Below are 26,416 nucleotides of genomic sequence, written 5' to 3' on the forward strand. Positions count from 1 at the left end.
GTGACCTCCACAGCTGCTGTGACATGCTTTCCACACCTTTCTATCTCTTAAATCCCCACCCTCCTGGGGACCTGTTTGGCCCACAGTCGTGCAGGTACTGCTCCCTCCCTCTCTTACTCCTTCCCTCCGTCCCTCCTCCCAGCTCTCTGGGCATCAGTTCCTTATTTGAGCTACAGCTTACAGACTCCCCCTCTCCCCCACCAGGTTCCCCATAGCCGCTGAGTATACCTAGTGATAGCTTGAGAAGAGGTGCACTGCCCCAGGGCTGCCGACCTGAGCCATCCAGGGCCGCTGGCCCGTGCCGCCCTAGACCCACTGGCCTGCTGTGGCTACATGGTATTCCCTGGGTCATACACGCAAGCTGTGGCCATCCATTCCCCGAGTAAGCAGCTGAGCCTGGCCCACCCTGCATTCCCACAGGCGTGCAGCCTGTTGTGGTGCATGCCAGTAGGATTTGCTTGAATACTTCTTCAAGCCAAAACAGGTCTAAGTCACCAGCAGGACCTGCTTCAGTGCTACACCTGCAACACCTGCTGGTTGAACAGTGCTACTACACTCAAAAAAACCATCGCAAGAGCTGAAACACCAGCAATCAAGGGTTTCATCCAGGGTAAAAGTATTTGATAATTTTACACCTTAAAACTAAATAATCAACAAATTAATAAAATTTTCTTTACAAATTTTGAATATTTCTCAAAACATGAAGGAAAATATTACATCACAAGAATTTAAAAACTTTTGCTTGTATGATGAATGAAATTTTACAGGACATATATGACTTTCGTCATATTTATATTTATAGCATTTAGTACAATAACTCACATAGCACTGAACAACTGGTTTAATAAAAATAACAAAGATGAATCATTACTGAGACTGACACGGGCTTTACAAGGTAGCAATGAAGACTTAAATAAAAAAATCCTTTGTCTGGAATCTGCTATCTTACTATAAGAACTTCAGTCCAAATGCTGGGCAGTGGTGGTGCATGCCTTTAATCCCAGCACTGGGGAGGCAGAGCCAGGTGGGTCTATGTGAGTTTGAGGCCAGCCTGGTCTACAGAGTGAGTGAGATACAGGACAGGCACCAAAAGTACACAGAGAAACCATCTCGAAACGCCCCCCCCCAAAAAAAATTCAGTCCATTAATAATAAATGTACAACCAGATTTTATTCTATTGATAATAAATATGAATACTTAATGGAAAAAACAGTAACTACCCAGAGCAATGTTGCTGCTATTCAGATACTTTATAAGGAAGAAAGATTATTGTTAACTGAAAAACTAAGGCTTATGGAATCATGTTTCAGAAGAACATAAAAGGTTGCATGATTCCATGAAATCTCTGGAATCCCTTACAACAGATGAGATTCACTTGCTGCAACTGACCCTAGGTGCTTGGGTACAAGCTCTGGAAGAAACTCTCAGTAAACATGACAAAGGAACTAGTAGGCAGAAGGGCAAAGCCATACAAGTCATAACATCGCCAGATAGCTCTCATTCAATGGCTTATCCTGTCATCATCAGTGAGAAGCCGGCAGATGAAAGACATCCTGAGCCAAATGTAGAATATATAGCATGAATCTTAACAGTTCTTATTAATAAGATCAAACCCGGGGCCAATTATTGGGGTGAATACTGGAAGATCAGAGAGACAGAACGAGCCACAGCTAACCTCACCTGGCCAACTTCTCAGCTGGTCCTATTTTCTTAGACTGGAAGCTTCTGTGTCCTCATCCCAATGGCTCTCAGCTGAACTGCTGCTCAAAAGCCTGAAGCTTAACCAGCTAAAAGCTTAACCAGCCAAATGCTTCTAGTTTCTGGTCTTCACGCCTTATACAACTTTTTGCTTTCTACCACCACTCCCTGGGATTAAAGGCTTGCTTTCCGGGATTAAAGGTGTGATGAGTCACCATGCCTGTCTGTATCCTTGAACACATGGATTTCTGCCTCTGGAAAGCTAGGATTAAAGGCGTGTGCCACCACTGCCTCTCTTTTATGTTTAATATTGTGGCTGCTCTGTCTCTGACCCAAGATTAGTTTATTAGCATGCACTATATTTGGGGGAATACAATACCACAAGAATATATGTTGCAACCTACTCCTATGAGAGATTTAAAAAAAAAAACATTAAGGAAGTGGTGGTCACCACCATGATATACACTCAATATATGTAAAACAGATGTTAAATACATGGTCTTCCACAAAAACAACCATACCAAATGATTGGTATCAGTTAATCTCAGTTGTTCTAGAATATAGCCAGCAGTTACAATGGAAAAGCTGATTGAGAGAGGAAGCAAGGATCCTAGAACAACGAGGGAAGACCAGAGGTTTTGAGATCTCCCAAGATCAAATTCTTGGTGAGGGACGTTTCGCTGATAGAAATGTACAAGCTACTTTTGATGAGCATCCAATATCCCTATGTCGTACAGCAGCTCTAAATGCTTGGGAAAAAATTCCAGAATCAGGAAAACCAACTGAGCTATACATAAAAATTATCCAAGGCCCACAAGAGACTTTCACTGATTTTTCACAAAGGCTGACCACAGCTATAAAAAGAAAAAAAAAAAATCAGTGTCAAACAAAGAACTAAGACAAGTATTAACTGAATCTTTGGTGTTTAACAATGCTAATGCAGAATACAAAAGAATACTTACACCATTAAAGGTCACATTAGCACCTCTGGAAGAATGGATTCAATATAAAAATGATGTTGAGTCTCTTAACTATGGTAATGAGGCTTGGATAGGAGGCAATTTCCGGAGGTGGAAGGAGACCTCAAGGTACCAAATGTTTTAACTGTGGTACACCAGGTCATATGAGTAGAAACTGTACATGGGGTACTCCTGGAAGCAATACTCCCTCTAGAAATAACACAAATGGGAGACTCTAACCTTCTGAATTATGTAGAAGATGTGGAAAAGGCCGACACTGGACCAATGAATGTAGATCAACAATTGATATAAAAGGCAATCTTTTACTGGCGGGAAATGCCTCAAGGGACCTCTTGCAGGCCCCCAAATTGAACGGGGTCCAAACAATTCCAGCCACTGTGGAGGAAATTCTTCTCCGGGACAATTAAATAACCCAGTGTCTAATGTAAAAAACAATACTGCACTAGATGATAGAATAGTTTTGATAGATGAATCAAAAGTTCCAAAGAACACCATAAAACAAATATTTTGGGAGACTGCCATAAATGAACAAAGACCAAAGCTTAGACTTTGAATTAATGGCATTGTTCTAGAAGGCCTGGTAGACACAGGTGCAAATATGAGTATAATTACACCAAAATCATGGCATTTGAATTGGCCTCTTCAAGAAGTAGATGTCCAATTTCTAGGAATTGGAACCCTATCTCAGGTAAAACGAAGTTTTAGGTGTGTTGAATGCATATGGCCAGAAGGACAGAGAGGAAGGTTGAAGCCATATGTGGCAAATGTGGCAGTGAATCTTTGGGGCCAAGATCTGTTATAGCAGTGAAATAGCTAGATTACAATTCCTACACTCTCAGAAAGGGAATACAGATGTTTCTAGGAAAAATATTATAACATGCTATAAAAAACAACCACCAACCATTCAGGCTGTATATACATACAGCACAATTGCTGTTGAACTCTCAGAAATACCAACAGCCCTACCTTTAAAATGGCTAACTGATAAACCTGTCTGGGTTGGACAATGGCCTTTGACAAAAGAGAAGCTATAAACTTTAGAACAGCTGGTTCAAGAGCAGTTAAATGCTCAACACATTGAGGAATCTATGCCCCTGGAATTCTCCGTTATTTGTTATTAGAAAAAAGTCCAGTAATTGGAGAATGCTGACAGGTCTGAAAGCTATTAATAAAGTAATCCAGCCTATGGGCTCCCTACAGAATGGAATGCTCTTGCCCTTTCTGCTACCCGAAGAATGCCCTATTATAGTTATTGACTTAAAAGACTGTTTCCTTACCATACCTTTACAAGAAAATGATAGAGAAATATTCACCTTCATAGTACCTAATTATAATAATTCCCAGCTAGTCAAGAGATATCAATGGAAGGACCTCCCACAGGGAATGTGAAATAGCCCTACCCTGTGCCAAAATTCTGTGCAAAAACCATTGGAAATAATTTGTGTGGAATTTCCACAATCCATAATTTATCATTATATGTATTAGAAAACACGTTTGAAGAAGTAAAGAAAGTTTTGCCTCGGTGGGGACTAAAAATTGCACCTGAAAAAATACAAAGAGGAAATTCTATTAATTGAATGCGGCCTCTTAATGATTTTCAAAATCATTTGTTAGGAAGCATTTCCAACTTATAGGCTATCCTTGGAATACTTAAATGTAACTAGTAAATTTGGCTAGTACCCTAAAAGGGGACAAGGACTTAAATAGTCCAAGAGAATTATCAGTCAAAGCTGAGAAGGAATTGGCTCTAGTAGAAATGAAAATATGAGAAGCACATGTGGATTGTGTGAATCCAGAACTTAAGTGCATTCTTGTCATACTCCCCTCAAGACACTCCCCCCAGGGATTTTGATGCAGAGGGAAGATATTATATTGGAATGGATATTTCTACCACATAAACCAAGTAAGAAGTTAAAGACTTATGTGGAAAAGATGTCTATTGATTCAAAAAGGAAAATTAAGAGTTTGTCATTGAAAGGAATGGACCCAGTAGAAATTGTAGTACCTCTAACTAATGAAGAAATTTCCTCATTATGGAAAGATAATGAATACTGACAAAGAGCCTGCAGTAACTTTTTGGGAGAGATTAACAACTGTTATCCCAAAAGCACGAGAATAGAACTCATAAAGAGAACTGAGTGGGTCCTTCTTCACACTGTACAGCAAAAGCCAATTTCTGGAGTCCTCACATTCTATACTGATGCAAATAAACCAGGGAAAACAGGATACAAATGAGGAGACTTAAGTAAAGTAGTTCGAAGTCCATACAACAACAAAAAGCAGAACTGTGGAGAGACACTGGACAACAGAAAAAACTTCTGAGCTAAACCAACCGGTTTATTTCAAAGATGTGTTGACCTCAGAATGGAAACCAAGATATGTCCTATGTTGGGGAAGGGATTTTGCTTTATGGTACTGATGGACTTCACAGAACCTCTCAATATAGTCACTGACTCAGAGTTGTTTTACATATTGAAACTGCTGAATTTATTCCTGATAATACAGAATTAACTTCACTACTCACACAATTACAGGAAATCATCAGAAATAGGGAACATCATATATATATATATATATATATATATATATCTCACATAACATCCCATAAGGGTCTGCCAGGACTTCTAGCACAATGTAATGATGAGACTGATTAGTTACTAATAGGTAATGTGCTAGAAGCCTCAGAATTTGATAAGAAACACCATGTAAATAGCAAGGGTTTGAAGAAGGATTCCTTCATCACTTGGCAATAAGTCAAGGAAATTGTAAGAAAATGTTCTAATTGTTCCTTCTATAACCAAACTCCATTACCCGCAGGAAGTAATCCAAAAGGTATACAAAGAAATGAAATTTGGCAGATGGATGTGTTTTATTTCGCAGAATTTGGAAGATTAAAATATGTATAACATACTATTGACACTTATTCAGGATTTCAATGTGCAACTCCTATGAGTTCTAAAAAGGCTGATTCTGTGATCTCATACCTATTAGAAGTTATGGCCATCATGGGAATACTTGTACAAATTAAGACTGACAATGCCCAGCATATAACTCAAATAAAATGAGGCTTTTTTTGCTTATTACAAAATAAAGCATGTTACAGGTATACCATGCAATCCCACAGGCCAAGCAGTCATAGAAAAAATCCAATCTAACTTTAAAGGATATGCTAAATAAACAGTAACAGGTAACAATGACTCCTAGAAATAGATTGCATAGTGCTTTATTAACCTTGAATTTTCTCAATGCTAATGAGAAAGGAACAACTGTGGAGAGACATTGGACAAGAGAAAAAACTTCTGAGCTAAACCAACCAGTTTATTTCAAAGATGTGTTGACCTCAGAATGGAAACCAAGATATGTCCTATGTTGGGGAAGGGGTTTTGCTTTTGTCTCTACAGGAGAAGAAAAGCTATGGATACCAACAAAATTAATAAAAATTTGATATGAACAGGAGAAACCCATTAATGAGACATCTCTATAAGTTGTAAGAAAAATTTAACAAACAACGGTTGGGGCAAGATTCTGTTTTCTTTCTTTACAGGATAATGGAAATACCCATCTTTCAGAAATCATAAGGCCTTGGATATCCAGACGTATACAACAGAAGGAAAGAATCTATTCGTACCAATATCCTCTACAGAATAATATCTCACTGCCTAACATCAATATCTTTTTAACTCTAGAATAGTTGTGGTCCCAATTCAATTATAAATCAAGCTGGCTTTGGAGTTGGAATGTGGCTCTCTCCTCTAAACCCAAGCATATTACTAAAAGAAAAATCAGGAGATTCTGTCTCATATCAGAAAAGCCAACTGGTGTGAGAGAGAAGAAAATCAATAATTTAGGGACCATTATAGTCCAGATTCTATTTCTTTCTATGCTTTCCCCCACCTTTGAAGAATTCTTTCTCTATCTAGTATAAATCTAAAACTTTGCATCTTGGTATTGAAAATGTTCAAGTTTTCCACAGTAAATAATAAGTCTTTCCAATAGCAATCTCTGAAGTCTCCAGAAGGAAGATGGAGTCCCATAACAACTACCTAGTCCAGAATGATGCCGTGGTATTCATGAACATTACTCAATGATCAACCTTGGACTGAAAACTCTCCAAGACAGTTCCATGATAAGATGGTTCATCATACTACACTTCTGGCCAGAATCTCAGACAACCTTACCCATTACTCTAAGACTCGCTGCAGAATCTATAGTTAGTCCAATTGAGACCTAACTATCTGAGCTTTCTTAGAGGACTCCACAGAGATATCATCACCCCCTAAACAGCAGGAAGCTATTCTAAGATAATGATGCCCTTTCTCCCAAAGGTTTCATGTTTCTCAGGGTTATGGATAATGGTTATAAGGTTGGGGTGGAAGAAAATATTGGACTCAGTATTCTCCTTAAGAAAAGAAAAAGGGGAATGGATAGGTATAGGATATTAAGGTAGATTATTGTATATACTAGTAAACTAATTAAGTAATATATCAGCCTTAGATAATTTGCACTGTTATGGATTCTTGTATATTGATACAAATGTAAACTATTTTTATATTTCTATTTAAGATAATTTGTATATTGATACAAATACAGAACTATATTTGTCATAATGTACATATATTTCTACTCTTATTTGAAATATTTTGTATAGATACAAATGCAAAGTTATATTTGTCATATTGTATGTATGTTCTACCTCTGTTTAGGATATTCTGTATATTGATACATATTTAAGATTATTTTCACATTGCATATTGCACTATACATTCCTACCTCTATTTAAGCTATTTTGTGTATTGTCACAATTTTGAGGTCATTGTCCTTTTACCATACATATGTTTATAGATTATTTACATGAAGCCTTAGTCCTTAGGTTATTAAGGTTGATAAGACTTAAAGATTTATAGTCACCTATGCTTGTCATGTCTACAGTTATGTTAGTTAGGTTGTCCAGATTTACAGATACATAGGTGAGATGGACAGGTAGATGTAGATGTAACAGTCTTATTAAATAAGAAACACAGAGCCAAATGGAGAGTTAAAAGCCCAAGAGGTCAGAGCAGTAGCTAAGAGTTGAGACTAAAACCGCCTTCTTACCACCTGCTGCCGCTGCCGTCCTTCCCCTCTCAATGGTAGACTGGCATTCAATAAAAGAGTGGGCCAGTGGGTTGCCCCTGTCACAGTCCTCACTTCTCCCAGAGGACGGGAGCCTAGCGGGCAGAGTAGGGCCCCTATGTTCCGATTGAGGCTGGTCCTAGCTGGGCTGGGCCTGTGGGACGGGGCACAGGCTGGGGAAGGCAACGAGTAGGCTGCTGTGGGTTGTAGTGGGTGTTGGCGCTAGAATGGTTTTTGCCCTGAGACCAGGTGGCCTCTCTAAGGAGTGCCTTGGGGTGGAGGTTGTGGGTGTCGGTGGAGGCCTGCAGCAGCCTCTTGTATGAAATGGCACCCAATGTGGGGCACCAAATGTAGATGTAACAGTCTTATTAAATAAGAAACACATAGGGGTTGGGGATTTAGCTCAGTGGTAGAGCTCTTGCCTAGCAAGCGCAAAACCCTGGGTTCCATCCTCAGCTCTGGAAAAAAAGAAAAAAAGAAACACAGAGCCAAATGCAGAGTTAAAAGCCCAAGAGGTCAGAGCAGTAGCTAAGAGCCGAAACTAAAACCACCTTCTGGTAGTCTTCAAACATTTCATAGACCTAGAGAATATGGCATTTAAATAACTTAGAATTCTGTTGATGTGAGATATGATTGCTCCTGGCAGCACTGATTTGATCCCAAAAGAATGTACTACATAAATTAACAGCACTAAATGCAATCCTATAATGCAGCTCTGCTGGGTAAAACAAGCTCAGATCTCTCTAGGAAACCTCCGTGGGCCTCCATACCCCTCAACACCAGCAGTACTCAAGAGAACAGGCCTGTGCCTCAAGAAGAGTTGATTCTGTAGACGGGTAGCAGTGAGCCAGCCCTGAGGGCATGAGAAGGACATGGCTGGTACTTTCTCCCTCATCTGCAATGTGGTGGTAGGGGTGAGGAATAGATGCCCTCCCCTCTTGCCCCTACCACCTCCACTGTTGAGACAGCTGACCCTCCCCTTTTACCAGCTACAACACTCAGGAAAGTGGACCCTGCACCTCATCAGGGCAGCACAGCAGAGCTGACCCTGTCGATGGGGGAGGGGGAGGGACCCATAGGTGAGGGGCCTGGAGAACATGAGCATGGGAGATTTGGAGATCTGAAGAGATTTGGAGATCTGGGGAGGTGTGGTGATATATTGTGTACTCTAATAAAATTTGCCTGAAGATCAGAGAACAGAACAAGCCAGATTAAACACAGAGGCCAGGGAGTGGTGGCACACACCTTTAATCCTAGCACTCGGGAGTCAGAGATCCATCTGGATCTCTGTGAGTTCAAAGCCACCCTGGACTACATGAGATTGACTCAGTCTAGGAAACAGAGCCAGGCAATGGTAACACACACTTTTAATCCCAGCACTTGAGATCTTATGCCTTTGTTTGGGAAGCACACATGCCTTTAATCCCAACACTATGAAGGAAGTGATATGGCTGTGTGGAGAAAGGTATATAAGGCATGAGGAGACAGGAACTAAGGCTTTTCAGCTGAAGACTTTCGGCAGAAGCCCTTTCCAGCTGAGGAAGGCTTTTCAGGCTGAGGAGTCCTAGAGTAAGGGGAGGCTGTGGCTTGTTCCTTTGTCTCTCTGATCTTTCAGCATTTACCCTAATATCTGGTTCCAGTTTTTTATTAAAAGACTTACTAGAAATTTGAGCAACAGAGAGGTCTTTTGCCCCTTGGCATTGTTATAAAAAGCCCTTTTGAAGAGACAGAGGGGGCCAGTAGATTTTGATCTGGGTCCTCCCGAAGTTATCCCGTGTTTCTGTTTCCTCTCCACTATCTTTCTATCTAAAAGTTTCTTACCCCTCTCTCCTCCTTGTAGGAACCCTGTAAAAGGTGGGAATCTGGCACTCAACAATTCCAGCTATTCTAACTAGCCAGATTCTGCAGGGAAGCCCAGGAGTGCAGGGATTACAGGCAGGCTGCCACTCCTGCCAGGCTCTTATATGGGTTCTTGGTATCCAGGTGTTTGCCTGGCAAGTGCTTTATCCACTGAATCATCTCCCCAGCCCTGAGTTTTTAACATTTCTTGATATGGAAATTCAACTGTCCCAATACCACCTAATGAAAACTATCTTTTTGTTTTATTGTTTTACAAGTAACTTCTGTCATAAATCAAGTGTCTCTGTGGACTTTGGAAGAAGAGTCCTAAATCTATTCTTCCTAACACTGGTTCCTTGTCTCAATTAATGGCATCTTTAACCCATTAATCACCCAAGCAGGAAATATTGAAGCACTGCACACCGGCTGACTTAGCCACTTACAATTCCTGTGTTCATGTATTTCTCAACTTCTAATAGCCTCTTGTACCTGGATAATGACCATGGCCTCTTCATTGGTCTTCCAATTGCCAGTTGTGGCCCTCCTTTTAGTACTTTTTATTATTTATTTATTTTTAACTTTAAGGGCACTGGATCCCCTGGAACTGGAGCTAAATATAGATGGTTGTGAGACACCTTGTGGGTACTAAGAATCGAGCCCAGGTCTTTGAAGAGCAGCCAGTGGTCTCATCCACTGAGCCACCACCTCACCCACCCCAACTTTGAAATTTTTAATCAGATAATTATATATATATGGCAAAAAGGTAGTACAAGCTGAAAAGAAGTGACAGCTTTGCTTTAAAAATATTTTTCTTGCCAGGCGGTGATGACGCACATCTTTAATCCCAGCATTTGGGAGGCAGAGGCAGGTTGATCTCTGTGAGTTCAAGGCCAGCCTGGTCTAGATTGAGATTCAGGACAGGCACCAAAACTACACAGAGAAACCCTGTCTCAAAAAGACAAAAGAAATAAAACAAAACAAAACAACCCCCATCCCCCTCTTTAATGTGTGTACGTGCATACATACATCCCCAGTGGCCACAAGAGGGCACTGGATCCTTTGGAACTGTAATTACAAGCATTTGTGAGTCTTTCAACATGGGTGGTGAGATCTGAACTCCAATCCTCATAGATTAAACAGCAATGGCTCTTAAACCATCTCTCCAAGCTCCCAAAATCTTTTTTCTACTGTGGTAAATGCTCACTTTTAGAATATGGTGGTTCTAATTTTTCTAGACGTTTGTCTGTATTCCTATTAAATCTATTCTATATTGTTCTAGAAAGAAATTTAAGCATGTAAGCCTTAAACTTTGTGGTTTAATCCTTAAAGAACACTCATTTTTTAGATTAAGAAACAACTTTTGGAAAATTTCATAAACTTTCCAGGAAAATGAAGAAGGTATATAAACTGGCAATACAACGTTAGGAGACTCAGAGACCTCATGAAAACATTCACAGTCCACAGATCTTAGGTAAAAGAAATAAATGCCATGAGATATTAATATCTGAACTCTTTATATAACTTATATAGCCCTCTCATGACTTCTTGTTTACCCTCTTAACCAAATTCAATTAGCATTTTATAATCTGGAAACACACACCATGAAGGCCTGTATATTTAATTTCTTAAATATAGCATTCTATTTGATACTTACATGACTATCTTAGAAGGTATCAACTTGATTTTTGATAGTAAATTAAATGAGCATAGGTTTACTATAGCCCTTAATATTTCAGGTTGAACATTGGCTATCAGCTGTGACAGCTTCCTCTGCAGTTCTTTCAATAGCCTTTATGATACTGAACCTAAATATCTTGCTAGCTTTCCACTTCCTTCCAGGCATTCTCCCTCCTCTGACATAAAAATACCCAGGTCTGAAATTTTGCCATCAGAAACTACTCCTTGCTGAAGCCACCTAACATATACACACACCTTTTTACTTCACTGTAAATATTTTACTTCTGAATTCCTGAATTTATCATGACTTTTGACAAGTGATCTCAATGTCCTCATAGATAATCTTTCAGCATCCCAGCCTCAAGAAGTTTCAAGAGAATGCCACACGAGGCTGACCAGTTTCATATTATACTTATGATCCATTGACCCTGATTCTGCATAAAAATTAGACCACAGTGTTTGTGTTTTTTCTCACACTTTGTTTAAAATACTACTTTTAGAGTCTATCCTCTGTCCTCAGGATCTCAGCTAATTACTTCACTTTTGACTTCAGGTAAGGAGCAAAAGTAATCAGAAAATACCTCTAATAAGCTCTCGTTGTTGTACCTTCTAATGTCTGTGCTATATCCCAACCCTCTCTATTACTTCAAAAGAACGTATTAACTGTCTGAGTTCCTGGCTAAGGCCAATCTTCTGCTATGTATTAGATTTCATTTCCTCAGCCACAAAAGGGCACTGTGGCAGCCATTCCTTGTTCTCACGAATGGCCGAGTTTTCTCTCTACATGGAATCACTTCCATGCACACAAACTACATTTCATTCCTACTTTTCGCCCCCTTGGACTAGAGAACTAACCTAGGGTCTTGTTCATACCAGGCAAGGGCTTTAATCTGGAGTTATACTGCCTGCTTTCATTCCTACTTTTTACAGTAATTATTTCTACATTTATGACTGCTGTTTTCTTTTTCTTTCCTCTTGACTGCCCATTCAGGCTTGGCCCCTAATATGGCATCAAAACAGTGAACAAAATCAACACCGACACCATACTGTTATGTCCGGATGGCAGTTCTCGGACTTCATGTCACTGCTTTGTCCACTTCAAATATTTGATCTTTTTAATGTTGGCTCCAGAACACTAGTGTTTCTCTCAGCATTCTTTTCTCTTTGTGTTCTCCCTACTCCTGGACCTCTAAGAAATAAAATGTTCCTTAGCTCAGTCATGTACCTTTAGTCTTTTCAGTTTCTTGTACTAGACTATTTTAAGGTGTGTTAATTTTGTTGATGTTGCATTTGTTTAACTCTGAAGCTGTTACTGTGCCTGTCTAAAACACCTGATGGTCTAATAAAGAACTGGCCAATAGCAAGGCAGGAGAAAGGATAGGCAGAGCTGGCAGGCAGAGAGTATATAAAGGAGAAAACTGGGAGGAGGGATCTAAGATCTAGCAGCCAGAGGAGGAGAACAACTCCAGGGGTCAGCCACCCAGCTACATAACAAGCCACGGAGTAAGAGTAAGATTTACAGAAGTTAGAAAAAAAGGAAACGCCCAGAGGTAAAAGGTAGTTGGAGTTAAGTTAAAGAAAGCTGGCTAGAAACTAAGTCAAGCTAAGGCCAGGCATTCATAAGTAATAATAAGACTCTGTATGTGAATTTATTTGGGAGCTGGGTGGTGGTCCCCCGAAAAGAGGAAAAAAAAACAAAAAAAACCCACACAAACCAACCAACAATAGTTTCTGCTCACTTACTCCATGATCTCTAGACACACAGCTTTTGAATCTTATCTCCTATGTTTACGTTGTTTGCACTTACTTCCTTGTAATCAAGACAAACATACTCAACTGGTTACATAAATGCACAGATGACATCTCACTATAATAAGGAACACAGGACCAGAGGTGCTGAGATCAGAGGTTGAGCTTCAAGAAGATAGGACTAGAATAATTAGAGGTAGTCTACAGAGCACAAAGAAGAAAATTGAAACCATGGAGACAAAGTCTAAAACAAGTAATAGGTTTAGGGTATAAATGATGGGTAGCTTGCTGCAAAGTTAAAAATAGAAACAATCTGAATGCTGCAAAACTGGGAAGCTCAAAATGATGAGTATATTGAAATGACCAATAACAAAGGAATAGAATTCTCATTTTGTTTTAAAAATGACAACAATATCAAAGTGCCAGAGAAGTTGAGGTTATAGGACAAACACTGCTTCCAAAAGTGGAGACAAAGAAGCAAATGAAAAAAAATCTGAATTCATAGACTAGAACTTCATAAGCAAAAGCCTCTATGGAAACCAGTGGAGGAAGAAGGAAGAGTAGGAAGGCCTGAATAGCAATGTATGAAAGCTCAGTACAGTGTTGGGGAATATTATTTTAAGGTGTGTTACTTTTGTTTATGTTGCATTTGTTTAACTCTGTGAAGCTGTGTTACTGTGCCTGTCTAAAACACCTGATGGAATAAAAAGAACAAAATGGCCAGTAGCAAGGAAGGAGAAAAAAAGTAGTCAGAGAAGGAGGAGGACATCAGGGGCCAGCCACCCAGCTACACAGCAAACCACTGAGTAAGAAAGAAACAAAGGTATTTAGGAATAGAAAAGGAAAAGCCCAGAGGCAAAAGACAGATGGGATAATTTAAGTTAAGGAAAGCTGGCAAGAAACAAGCCAAGCTAAGGCTGGGCATTCTTAATTAAGAATAAGCCTCTCTGTGTGATTTATTTGGGAGCTGGGTGACGGGCCTCCCCCCAAAAGAGGTAAAATGAACAAACAGTACAGACTATGGTAAGAGTTTAAAACTATAGCGTATTTTTTTTATTTAATATGCATGAATGTTTTGCCTGCATAAATATCTGTGTACCGTGTGTATTCTTGGTACCTGAGGAAGCCAGAAGAAGACATATGACCTCCTAGAAAGGCCCTCTGAAGAAACTACCTTACTGGTACTTCATCTACTGAGAAAGGAGTACCTAGCTCCTGCTACTTAAAATTCTCCTGCCCACATAACTTGGGGGAACAAAACTAAGATAAAATAATTTATAGCCTAGAAGTATAGACCATCCAAAGACTTAGACTTAACTGTACAACTATAGAATACTTCTCTCCCCACCTTATCAGTATGTTACTAAAGGCCTATTTAGTGCTGTTAATTTATGTAGTGCATTATAATCTACCTATCAAAAATTTACATAAGCTGGGTGTGGTGGTGCACACTATTAGTTCCAGCAGACACACATGGGTCTCAGGCTAGGCTGGTCTACATAGTGAGTTCCAGGCCACCCAAGGCTACATGGCAAGACCTTGTCTCAAAACAAAAGAAAAAAGTTACAAGGCATATTAAAAGGCAAAAGGGGCAGCCAGGCACTGGGAAAGCACACCTTTAATCCCAGCACTACGAAAGCAGAGGCAGGCAGATCTATGTGAGGCCAGCCTGGTCTACGAGCAAGTTCCAGGACAGGCAGGGGTACACAAAGAAACCCTGTCTCTTGTTGCTGGAGGGCTTCTCTCCAGGCTCCACCAAGCCCTGCAGTCCCACAATCCACGTATAAAATAATCACTCAGACGCTTATATTATTTAAAAACTGTATGGCCATGGTAGGCTTTTTGCTAACTGTTCTTTTATCTTAAATTAACCCATTTTTATAAATCTATACCTTGCCACGTGGCTGGTGGCTTACCAGCGTCTTTACATGCTGCTTGTCCTGGCGGTGGCTGCAGTGTCCCTCCTTCCTTCTTCCTGTTTCCCCAATTTTCCTCTCTCCTTGTCCCGCCTATACTTCCTGTCTGGTCACTGGCCATCAGTGTTTTATTTATATAGAATGATATCCACAGCAGTCTCTCTCTCATATATATATATATATATATATATATATATATATATATATATATGTGTGTGTGTGTGTGTGTGTGTGTGTGTGTGTGTGTGTGTGTATGTATGTATGTATGTATATGTATATATGTATATATGTATATATATACACACACACAGCGTTTTTGTTTTTGTTTTTTTTAGTCTTGGAAGAAGGTGGTAGTGGTGGAGATACACCTTACCCACAGAAAAGCAGAGACAGGAATTACACCCTCACAAACAAGATGATAGTAGAGTGAAAAATTTTAAAAGGGGAGGGAGAGAAGAAACAATCTTACAATTCTACATCCTGTGAAATTATCCTTCAAAAGCAAAAGGGCAATACTTTTTCAAAAAAATATTAGCAATTTGATACCAGAAGTATTTTTTTAAAAGTCCATTAAGAGGGCTGGAGAGATGGCTCAGCGGTTAAGAGTACTGGCTGTTCTTCCAAAGGTCCTGAGTTCAATACCCAGCAACCACATGGTGGCTCACAACCATCTGTAATGAGATCTCTGGTGCCCTCTTCTGGCCGCAGACAGAACACTGTATGCATAATAAATAAATCTTAAAAAAAAAAAAAAAAAGGCCATTAAGAATAAATTATAGCCGGGCGGTGGTGGCACACGCCTGTAATCCCAGCACTCGGGAGGCAGAGGCAGGTGGATCTCTGTGAGTTCCAGGCCAGCCTGGTCTACAGAGCTAGTCCAGGACAGGCACCAAAGCTACAGAGAAACCCTGTCTCAAAAAAACAAAACAAAAACAAAAACAAAAAAAAGAATAAATTATATAGGTCTGGAGACACGGCTCAGCCGTTAAAGGCTAGGCTCACAACCAAAAATGTAAGAGTTCAGTTCCCAGCACCCACAGCTATCTCTCCAACCACTAGGGGCAAAAAAAATAAAATAAAATAAAATAAAAATATATATAGGTTAAAAAAAATTCTGTATAAAGAAAGCATATCAAGTGAAGCTAAATAAAAACTGATTTTTCTTTTTCTTTTTGTTTTTTTTTTTTTGTTTGTTTGTTTTTGTTGTTGTTGTTTTTCGAGACAGGGTTTCTCTGTGTAGCTTTGCGCCTTTCCTGGGACTCAGTTGGTAGCCCAGGCTGGCCTCGAACTCACCGAGATCCACCTGGCTCTGCCCTCCCCCCCCCCCCCCCCCCCCCCCGAGTGCTGGGATTAAAGGCGTGCGCCGCCGCCGCCGCCGCCGCCGCCGCCGCCGCCGCCGCCGCCGCCACCACCCAGCTTGTTTGTTTTTTTTTTGGTTTTTTTTTTTTTTTGGTTTTTCGAGACAGGGTCTCTCTGTGTAGCTTTGCACCTTTCCTAGACTTTTTTCTGTAGACCAAGCTGGCCTCAAATTCACAAAGATCTGCCTACCTCTGCCTCCCGAGTGCTGGATTAAAGGTGTGCGCCACCACTACCTGGCTCTTATTATTTTAAAAATCATTTTTCAGGCTGGGGAGATGGCTCAGTGGTTAAGAGCACTGGTTGCCCTTCCAGAGGACCCAGGTTTATTCCCCAAACCCACATGGCAGCTCACAACTGTAACTTCAGTTCCAGAGGATTCCACACCCTCATACAGACATATATGCAGGCAAAACAACTAATGCACATGAAATAAAAATAATTTTTCTTATTCTTTTAAAAATCATTTCGAGTACCTCTTTTTAAAGTTTTATTTATCTATTTTTTGAAACAGGTTTTTACTATGTAGTCTTATCTGACCTGGATCTCATTATGTAAACCAGCTGACCCATCTGCCTCTGCTGCCCTAGTACTGGGATTAAAAGCATGAGCCACCATGCCCAGCTCTAGCACCTATTTAATTTTTTAAAAAAAGTAAAAATTTTAAAATTATTTATTTATTTTTAGATTTTTATCTTCTCTGTGGGTATTTTGCCTACATGTGTTTATACCACTTGCATACCTGGTACCTTTGGAGGCCTAAAGAGGGCAGCAGATCCATTGGAACCAGAGTTATAAATGCTTGGGCGCTGTCATGTGGGTACTAAGTACTGAATGATCCTCTCTAGAGGGAAGAACAGCAAGTGCTCTTAACCACTAAGTCATCTCTACAGCCCCAATTTTTCTCATTCTTAATTCACTTAACAGATAACAGTATGTTCAAAATAATGACAATGATGATAAATATTGGCTGTCACTTAACAAGCTATAGAATTAATTCATAAGGCAAGCCCTCTAGACATGCTTTTGAGGGACTGACTAGATTAGATTAATTGAGGTAGGGATGGGCAGGCCTTTCTAAGAGCTTGGATTCTGAACTGCATAAAAAGGAGAAAACAAACTGAGTGCAAGCACTTATCACTCTCTGCTTCCTGATTACAGACAACTATGTTTACAAGAAACTAACTTTCAATATAAGGACACACACAGGTTAAAAGAAAGGGAATGGAGAAAGATATACCAGTGTAATAATTAAAAATAAAACAAAACAAAAAACCTGGTTAGATCTACTTGTTTCAAATATTGGTGATAGTAAAACAAGGAAATATATTAGAGACAAAAAGAAGCATTACATAATAATAAAGGATTCAAGAAGGGCATCACTTCAGTGGTAGGGCATTTGGTCTAGCATGTAGTTGAATTCCCAGCACTTGTTGAAAAAACAACACATAGTAGGATTTTTTAAAAATAAAGATTTATTATCTTATGTGTATGAGTGGTTTTGTCTGCTTGCATGTATGTATGTGTTCCACATGAATGCCTGGTGCCTGATGAAGCCAGAAAGAAGATGTTCGATTCCCCCAAGAACCAGAGTTAGAGACATCTGAAGCCATCATGGAGGGGAGCACAGCTGGGAACTAAATCTGGATGCTCTGTTAGAACCCCAAGGGTTCTTAACCAAGTCTTGAAGTGTATTTACCCAACAACAGGGCATCAAAACACATAAGGCAAAAATGAACAGAATCAGGGGTGACAGAAGATGACATAATAGTTAGAAATTTGTATGTCCTCTCCACAGAAATGGAGGGTGCAGGAGGCAGAAAATTACTGAGAACTTAGTTAAGCTTATCATAGTAAATCACATGAATATAAAAAATATCTACCTACTTTTTAATGTTCATATAAAACACTGATCAAAACAGACCACATTCTTGGTAACAAAATATATCTCACCAAGCTTAAAAGAACAGAAATCATTTCATATTGTCTTAGAACAAAATGAATTAAGTGTAGATGTAACCAACCGTCTTATTAAATAAGAAACACAGAACCAATGTAAAAGAGAAAGCCAAGAAGTCAGAGCTCAGAGCTAAAACCTTACCCTTCCTCCTGCGGTGCTCCTACCTCTCTGAAAGAGACCTACTTCCTGTGTGTATGTCTTTACATAGTCTTTCTGTTCTGCCTTCTCATTGGTTGTAAACCCAAGCATGTGACTGCCTCGTCACTGCCTGTATGTACAGCCCTCCAGGTCTCTCCAGGCGTGTGTCTCCAATGCTGGCTGTATCCCTGAACACACAGAGATCTACCTAGCTCTTCTACCAAGTGCTGGGATTAAAGGTGTGCACCACCACCGCCATGCTCTTGCTATGGCTCTAACAGCTCTGACCCCCGGGGCAACTTTATTTATTAACATACAATTAAAATCACATTTCAGTACAAATAAAATACCACCATAATTAAGTTAGAAATCAATAAATGAAAGATATCTGGAAAACTCTCCAAATACTAATTATACTCTGAAAAAGCTCAGTTTATCAAAATTTTTAGATGCAGTGAAGTCAGTACTTCAAAGGATTGATGCATGTTAGAACAGACAATCTAAACTCATATTCTAAGTTTACACTTTTTGAAACTAGGAGAAAAAGCTAATTAAATTATTAACTATTTAGGCAGAAGAAGATAATTCTAGAAATATGATAAAATTGAAAACAAGAAATAGAGAAAAATCAACATGACCTAAAGTTGGTTATTTGAAAAGAGAAGCCAATCTGTCAAGGAAGGGTGAGGAAGAGCATGTGAGAAAACACAAGAGGTGGAGAGGGAGCCACAGCACAACAACTAAGACCAGGAATTAAGGGTTGGTTACCACTAAAGAAAGATCTCATGAAATAAAAGCATTAGTTAAGAAATACTATGAATAATTCTATGTCCACAAATCTCATAACCTAATTAAAATGGACTGATTTTGTAAAAGACATAATTTAACAAAACTATTTCATATTAAGAAATAGGTAATATGAACAAGTCTCAATCTACCAAAGAAATTGAATCAATACTTGGTTAACCTTCCAAGACAGAAAGCACCAGTTCTAGACAGGTTCATTTGGTAAATTCAACCAGACATTTCACAAAAAAATTATACCTATTCTTCACAAGCTGTTCCAGAAGAGAGAAATATAAGGAATACGTCTCAGTTTATTCTGAAGCCAAATTTCCAAATCAGACAAACACAAAGATGAAAACCACAGACAATTATCTTTCAGGAACAGATGCAAAATTATCAATAAATTATTAATAAGTTGATCTAGCAATGCTTAAAAATAACTATACTCCATGACCAAATAGGACTTATCACAGGAATGACCAGTTCAACATTTGAAGAAAATCAACAAAATAAGTATAGCAGTGGAAATGTTCTGCATGGTACTACAACAGGGAACACTTACCACTATAAATGTGCTAATGTGTACCATCAGTAGTCAACTCAAATGCAAAACTACTGTTTGGGTAGAAATGATATAGCAGTGTAGGTTTACCAACTGCAACAAATGTACCATTCTGGTAGGGAACACTGACAATAGAGAGCCTCTTTGTGTGTGGGGACAGAGAGTATGTATCTTGTTGAGTTCTGCTATTAGTCTAAAACTAATCTAAAAAATAAGGATCACTTAAAAAATAGACTAGGAAGTACAGTATTCACAAGGCCCTAGGTTTGAACCCTAGTATCTCTCATGTCCCCCCAAATAAAACAAAACTAAGAAATGTCCATTTCCAGAAGTGCCTACTGAACCAATTTTACTAGAATTGTACTAGAATTGTTTATAAGATATTTAATGCTATAGGCTAAAAAGATGGCTCAGCAGTCAAGAACTGTACTGTTTTTCCAGAACCAGAGTTCAGTTCACAATACTCTGACAACACAAAATCACTTGTAACTCCAGCTACAGAGGGAATCCAACATCTCTGGCCTCCATGGGCACCCGTACTTACATGAACATACTTAGACATATAATTTAAAATAAAAAAGAGATAATACTAAATTGAACTGTACATAATTTATTTAGTTACTTTCAAATTAACAGATCTTTATTACTCAATAGATTGGAATCCAAGGGCAAAGCAAATAGGACTTAGAAATTTCAGGTGTCTAAGATTTGACAATATAACTGATGTCAAGTTTGATCTGTATGGAGCAACCAGTGCTTCTTCTAACAGCTGATTAAGAATACTCTGCATTCAACCCTGGAGTGGGCTTTCATGCCTATTCTTCTCTGGATTTTCTGCTGTGGTTTGCTAAAAGATGATGATGTGATGCAAACATTTATGAAGTACTAGGCATGTTATAAATACTAATAAATAAAAACTCAAAGTTTACAGACCCAGGTAGGCAGAAAAGACCATGTGGTGTTTTCAATCAAAGCCACTTGGGTAAGGAAGATTTAGTCCTAAACTCTGTCGGAAATCTAGAGATAATCATCTCAGAGAGCAGCAGCCAGTAGTAATTACTGCTCAGTACTCATGTTTACAGCTATGTACAGGGTGGAGATGAGCTAGATTTATTTTTATGTAATGAAAATACAGGTCACACATATGCTGAAATTCTACAAAGTTCTCGGGTAGGAGTGCTATTTAAGAAAACCAAAACCCACTTAAAAAACAAAACAAAACACCCCAGGGACATACATTATATATATACATACATACATACATATATACATACATATATATACATATATACACACATATATATACATACATACATATACATATATATATATATGTATATGTATATATGAAAAAATGAGAGCTTTTCTTTAAAAGTCAAATATGTCTAATAATTGCCTGTAAACGCTTTATTGTTACTGGTGTCTTCTGATGTGACAGTGTTTCAGATGAGCCCCTTCTCCAAAGATGAAATTTAAATCAGAATCTCTCTCAGGTTATTGACATCTAATCAAACACTCAGTAAACCATGAGCAAAAAGACAAATCCATAAGACTATATCAATCTTAATGAGTTTGATACAAATCTGTTTCACTACACAATATCCCCTTTTATTGTTCAAAGACAAAAATGAATGTCAGGCTTAGGATAATAGTACCCAAGGGTTAGGAAATCTGGATTTCCTATCTTATCATTCCAAGTCTGCTCCATTTCCATTAACCCTATGTTAAGAGGTTCTGTTGTAAACACTGTGACAATGAACTTCAGAGTACACAGCAGTTCTTTCAGCAAAGGTGGGTCTGACTCTCATAATACAAGCCTAGAACAAAGTACCTGGCTAAGTCAAATGAGGTCTTCTGTCCCTCTCCTAGGAAGTAGTATAGGCCTGAGTCAGTGCTAACCTCATTGTAAATATGTATCTATCTTAATCAGAAGCAAATAAATCAGCTCTTACACTACTATCTGTAAAAGTTCATATTCTAGATGGAGCTGAGAATGACTACACAAAGTTGTATGTTTAAGTTCTAACATGTAAAATCAATGTTAAAATGAAGCAAACATCTCTCACATTTTTGTTTCCTTTTAGTTTTAGCATGGAAAGTTAACAGGAATCCTCACAACGTGGGAAAAATCCTGTTTGACCTGATTCTTGGGCATGGTAGGTGTGATTAACAGTTTTCTCAAAGATCAAAACTTTCCACCCTGCAGGGAAGCTTCTTAATCAGGAAGGTAAACAACTCAAAATAGCTTCAGGAAGTCCCTAAAACTGACCAGATCCACTAGGGTTCTCCCTGCCAGAGTAAACAATAAAAGCTGAGAGTCCCTCAAACAAAGCTAAGCTATAAAAAATGACTTTTAAACTAGCCAAGACACTGAGACCAGACCAACTGCCTAAAAGGAGAAAAAACTGAGCTGAGTTGCCTAAAAGAGGTTTAGACCAACGAGTCACTTGGAAGGGACACCCTACAACCTGCTGCGCTGCCTGTAGGCTGTGCGGTGTGCTCTGGGCTCCCAGCCTTTGTGAGCTGTCCTCTGTGCTGGGGTGGGCTGGGATGATGCAGGTGTCTTTGAGCCACTTCTGCTCCTGTAAGTGACCCCAATACAACTCACTGGCTCAACACTAAGTGGACTTTGGTGGTACCTGTACTTTGGTCTATCATAGGATCCCTATCTGCAATGAGTAGATGTGTGTTATGTCTCTCCAGAAAAAAATCTGTCACACGACAGTAGGACAAAATGCTACTGGATGGTTATCATATGACCCAAGATAACTAAAGCCATATGTGGGAGAAAACATTAGAACAGAGGCCATGGATCAGAACACACAAGTGGTTTCAAGACATGTGTAAGATAGAAGGAATATTGTAAGGACAAGGAAGACATGAGGAGTCAAAAGCCTACTGTACACATTCTCCCACAGAAAGCAAGGAAGTCTGAACTTTATATGCCTTAGTCAGACAATGCTGAACCCACAATGTGAGAAATAGGAAAGGAACCTGGTATCTGTGGACATGCTTTTTTTTAAAACCTGCAAGCACTTACCTGTGTGGCCATGGAGTGGGGAGTGTGGCCGGGGTAGTGTAGGTGATGTGCTAGAGGTTACAATCAAGCTCTTGCGATTACTTGTCCGACAACTGCAATAAAAACCAAATGTCAGTTATGGTTGGTTATGGAGGCACCTAAGCAGCACAACTCCCTGGGATTAGCAGTGCTTTTTTAAACTTCACTGTTCAGCAATTACAATGTAAAACTCTCAGATGTCATTATTGTTAGGATTCTGTAAATGCGGAGCTCGGGGTTTTGTCTGGTGTCTTACATCATCAGTGGGCGACATGTACCAGCCTTAAAAAGCTGAATGCAGACCCCCACCCTCCCTTTTCTGTTCCTCTCTGCTCTGCTCCCCACTTCCCTCCCCAACCAAGCCTGGCTCCCCACCCCCACCCCTCCATTAAAACTCTAAAAACTTTAATTGGGTTCTGTCATGGCCGTGACTCTTCCGTTGAACAACCAGCGCCATTCATCCTTTCATTGGTGTTGTGACCTCGGATAGGAAATTTTGCACACTCAGCGTCTGGGGCATAGCCGAGGGCGCCTTTTTCCAGCCGCTGGACCTGCCGCCACGGCTCCCACTGCTGTGTCCAGCAGCCGCTGCCTCTCTCCAAGATTGGTGAGTCTCTTCCCGTGGCTGCAGCCTGACCTATGTTCCTCCTACGCTGGACTCCCCAGGGGTGGTCTTCGGGCTGCACTGGCAAGGACACATTCTATAGGATGCTCGGACCACCAGGTGGTCCACTGCATATGCTCCCAGCCCTTATCCCTCCCTTGACGAAGTGGGAGTAGGGCGGGGAGTGTAACTTGTGCTGATTTACAGATCCTTCCTCTACCTCAAAGATGCTTGGGATAGCAGCCTAGGATTTGGTTTGTTATTTTAATTTTTTATTTTTCTCTCTCAGCTGCAGCCATGGGACAATGGGGCAGATACCAGTAAATCTGGCCGCATAAAAGCTTCGCAGGATGGGCAAATAAAAAGTTACTTTATCCCCAAGCTTTCTGCTAAAGCTCTGAACCCTTCTCCTTCCCCATTTCTGATGTTTTCTCTGCCACATGCAACCATTTCTATCTATCTGACTTCTGCTTTCCGCTCTCCGGCAGTGGGTGGGCATTAACCCACCCCACCTAACTCCTAAACGAGTGGGCAGGCTCTCTACTGTTGTGGGCTCTTCTGCTGACTCTCACCCTAACTAACCTTAATTCCTCCCACTCGTTCTCAAGATGTTGGGTCTAGAAGTGGACTAGAATCCATGCAAATAAGTTTACAATAGTCAAGATGGCTCTTGAGCCAGAGCTCAGTTTATAGCCTGCCCTCAGGTAAGTCTTCCAAAAGCTGTCCTCCAGCCAGTAAACATCAAGGAAGAAAAAAAAAAAAATTCAAGACACGGAGTAAAATCCATCTCTTGTTCCCCAGACCTCCCCAACTAAAACTTAAGCATCTTGAGAACAAGGCTCCTGACCCCAGAGGCGAAAGTGTCATCTGTAGCATTCAAGGTGGACCACGGAAGACATAAAAAAGCCCTAGAAAGCCCAAGAACAAAATTACCAAGTGCTGGCACATCCTGGCTCCTGAAAGCTGTTGGGTCCCTGTTTTAAGTGAGGAAAAAGGTCACGGACTAGCAAGTGCCCTGCCAGGCCATCAACAGCCTTGTTCAAAGTGCCGCCTAGAAAGACAACCAGTCAGCTCACTGCCCCCAGGCACCAATATGGCATGGAAACATCAAGCTAAGATCTCCAGCAGACCTAGGCTTGGCTACAAGCTTGAAGAGAACCCAGAACACAGCAGGGAAGCAATCCGTTTCTTTCCTTCTGGACACCAGAGCCACTGACCTGGTTCCTGGGAGTTTTGGGATGTCACCTCCCCTTGTTTCCCTATTGTCGGGGTAGGGAGGACAGCCTTACCTACCTCACCAGACTTAATTGTACTCTCAGGGTTATTTAATGGGAAAAGATTTCCAGCTAAGATAGGAGCTTTCATTTCATTGCTCCCTTCCATGTGCCTCACTCCAGACCCACCTGTCTGTGCTTACAGGGCCCTGATCTCTGCCTTGTCCCTAATTCCAAAGAAATAAGTTCTCATGCACCACAAGTTTTTCTCTTCCCAGTTCCCTGTTCCAACTCACTGCTCAGCTAATGGTACAGGACCACCACAGAACTGGAGTCCAGAGATCATCAAGGAAGAAACTGTAACAGCTAAAAGGTATTTACACCCTTAGACCCAAAAGTGTCTGGGCTCTGCAAAAACAGACTTTAATATAACTATCTATTACTGTTAAATGCTTTTAACAATTGATCACCTATGTCTCCTGGATGCTAAACTAGTAAAGGAAACAGGTACCTTAAACAATCTGTCTCTGATAAAGCTTAAAAACATGTTCCAATCTCTCTGTCTCTCTCATTAACACTAATCAATACAAGCAGAGAACTAAACGCTACCATGGTCATTAATTTTCTCATGGCTGCTTCTTAACAATTTCAAAATTTTTCCCAAGCTCCAGAAACCAGCTTAAATCCATCTGGACAGGTCAGACCTACATCAGGCTTTTTCCTGTCTCACCAGCATCCTGTCAGATACAAAAACAGCCAGAGTGCCAATCCAAGAGAGATGCACGGCTCCAGAGCAACAACACCTGTCTACCTCCGAAGACCCCCCCTTCCCTATTCCCCCTAAGAGCCAACTGACGCCCACCAAGTCAGTTGGAAGCAGTTTTTCTGGGAGAAACGACGCCCCATTCCTATTTACTTGCTTTTTTATAATAAGCAAGTCTGGAATGCTAGGATTTATACATGCGCATGTCTAGCACCTTATGTCATCAGTGGGCAATTATGTACCACTTTAAAAGCTGGACACTGATCCCCACGCTCTCTGTGCTTCTCTTCCTGTGTTTCCTCTCTCTGTTCTTGTTCTGTTCCCTCCTTCAGGCCTGGCTCCTCCCCTCTTTCCCTCCATTAAAGCTCTAAAAACTAACATTGGGTTCTGCAGTGGCCGACCAACCAGCATCGTTTATCCTTTTAATTATTCAGTGTGTTCTAACTTGGAATAACTTATGCAGCTGCCCTGACTTTTGTCTTGAGTAGCATTTTTCAAGTGTTAATTAAGTTTGCTTCCTGAAGAAACCCAAGAACATCTCTAAGGGCAACAATCTTGTTCTAAATTGTAAACTTAAATTTGGAAACTAAACACATGTCAAAATATTATTTTATCTAGGCTAGTGTAGGGCACTTGTCAAGCACATGTAAGGCCCTGAGTTTGACCTCTGCAAAAATTAATAAGCAAGAAAATACACAAAAAGATCACAGTTTTATCTCACAAATTCAATGTTTTATCATAAAAAAAATGAAGCCAATTAACACAATCTGTTAAATTGGTATTTTCACATATAGTTAATTGATGAATTACCTAACATCCTCATTTTGGAGCTGGAAATTCAATAAAACTGAATTTCCTTACAAGTTAACAACAGGCTTGTTTTTCCTATGGTCAGAAAAAACCACATCATGATGGAAAGCCATTTTAAACCATATTTGTTACTAAGAAGAATTTATAAATGTATTTGAAAGTCAGCCTATCTCTTAATTACACTAGAAAGAAAC

The 26,416-nt window shown here is 40.0% G+C and overlaps 1 protein-coding gene across 20 annotated transcripts in view; it reads right to left on the reverse strand.

The window, feature by feature from the left end:
* Mast2 (microtubule associated serine/threonine kinase 2) overlaps positions 1 to 26,416 on the reverse strand; it is a 173,615-nt gene that overhangs the window by 34,372 nt on the left and 112,827 nt on the right. For 17 of the 20 annotated variants that reach the window (XM_076564842.1, XM_076564841.1, XM_042271654.2 and 14 more), the window contains one exon: positions 22,814 to 22,905. The exons of the other annotated variants lie outside the window; for them this stretch is intronic. In XM_076564842.1, coding sequence (XP_076420957.1) covers positions 22,814 to 22,905 — 92 coding nt within the window. The remainder of the gene's footprint in view (positions 1 to 22,813; positions 22,906 to 26,416) is intronic. 20 annotated transcript variants of the gene reach the window in all.

This window comes from Peromyscus maniculatus, chromosome 2 (assembly GCF_049852395.1).
Source record: "Peromyscus maniculatus bairdii isolate BWxNUB_F1_BW_parent chromosome 2, HU_Pman_BW_mat_3.1, whole genome shotgun sequence".
Lineage (NCBI taxonomy): Eukaryota > Metazoa > Chordata > Mammalia > Rodentia > Cricetidae > Peromyscus > Peromyscus maniculatus.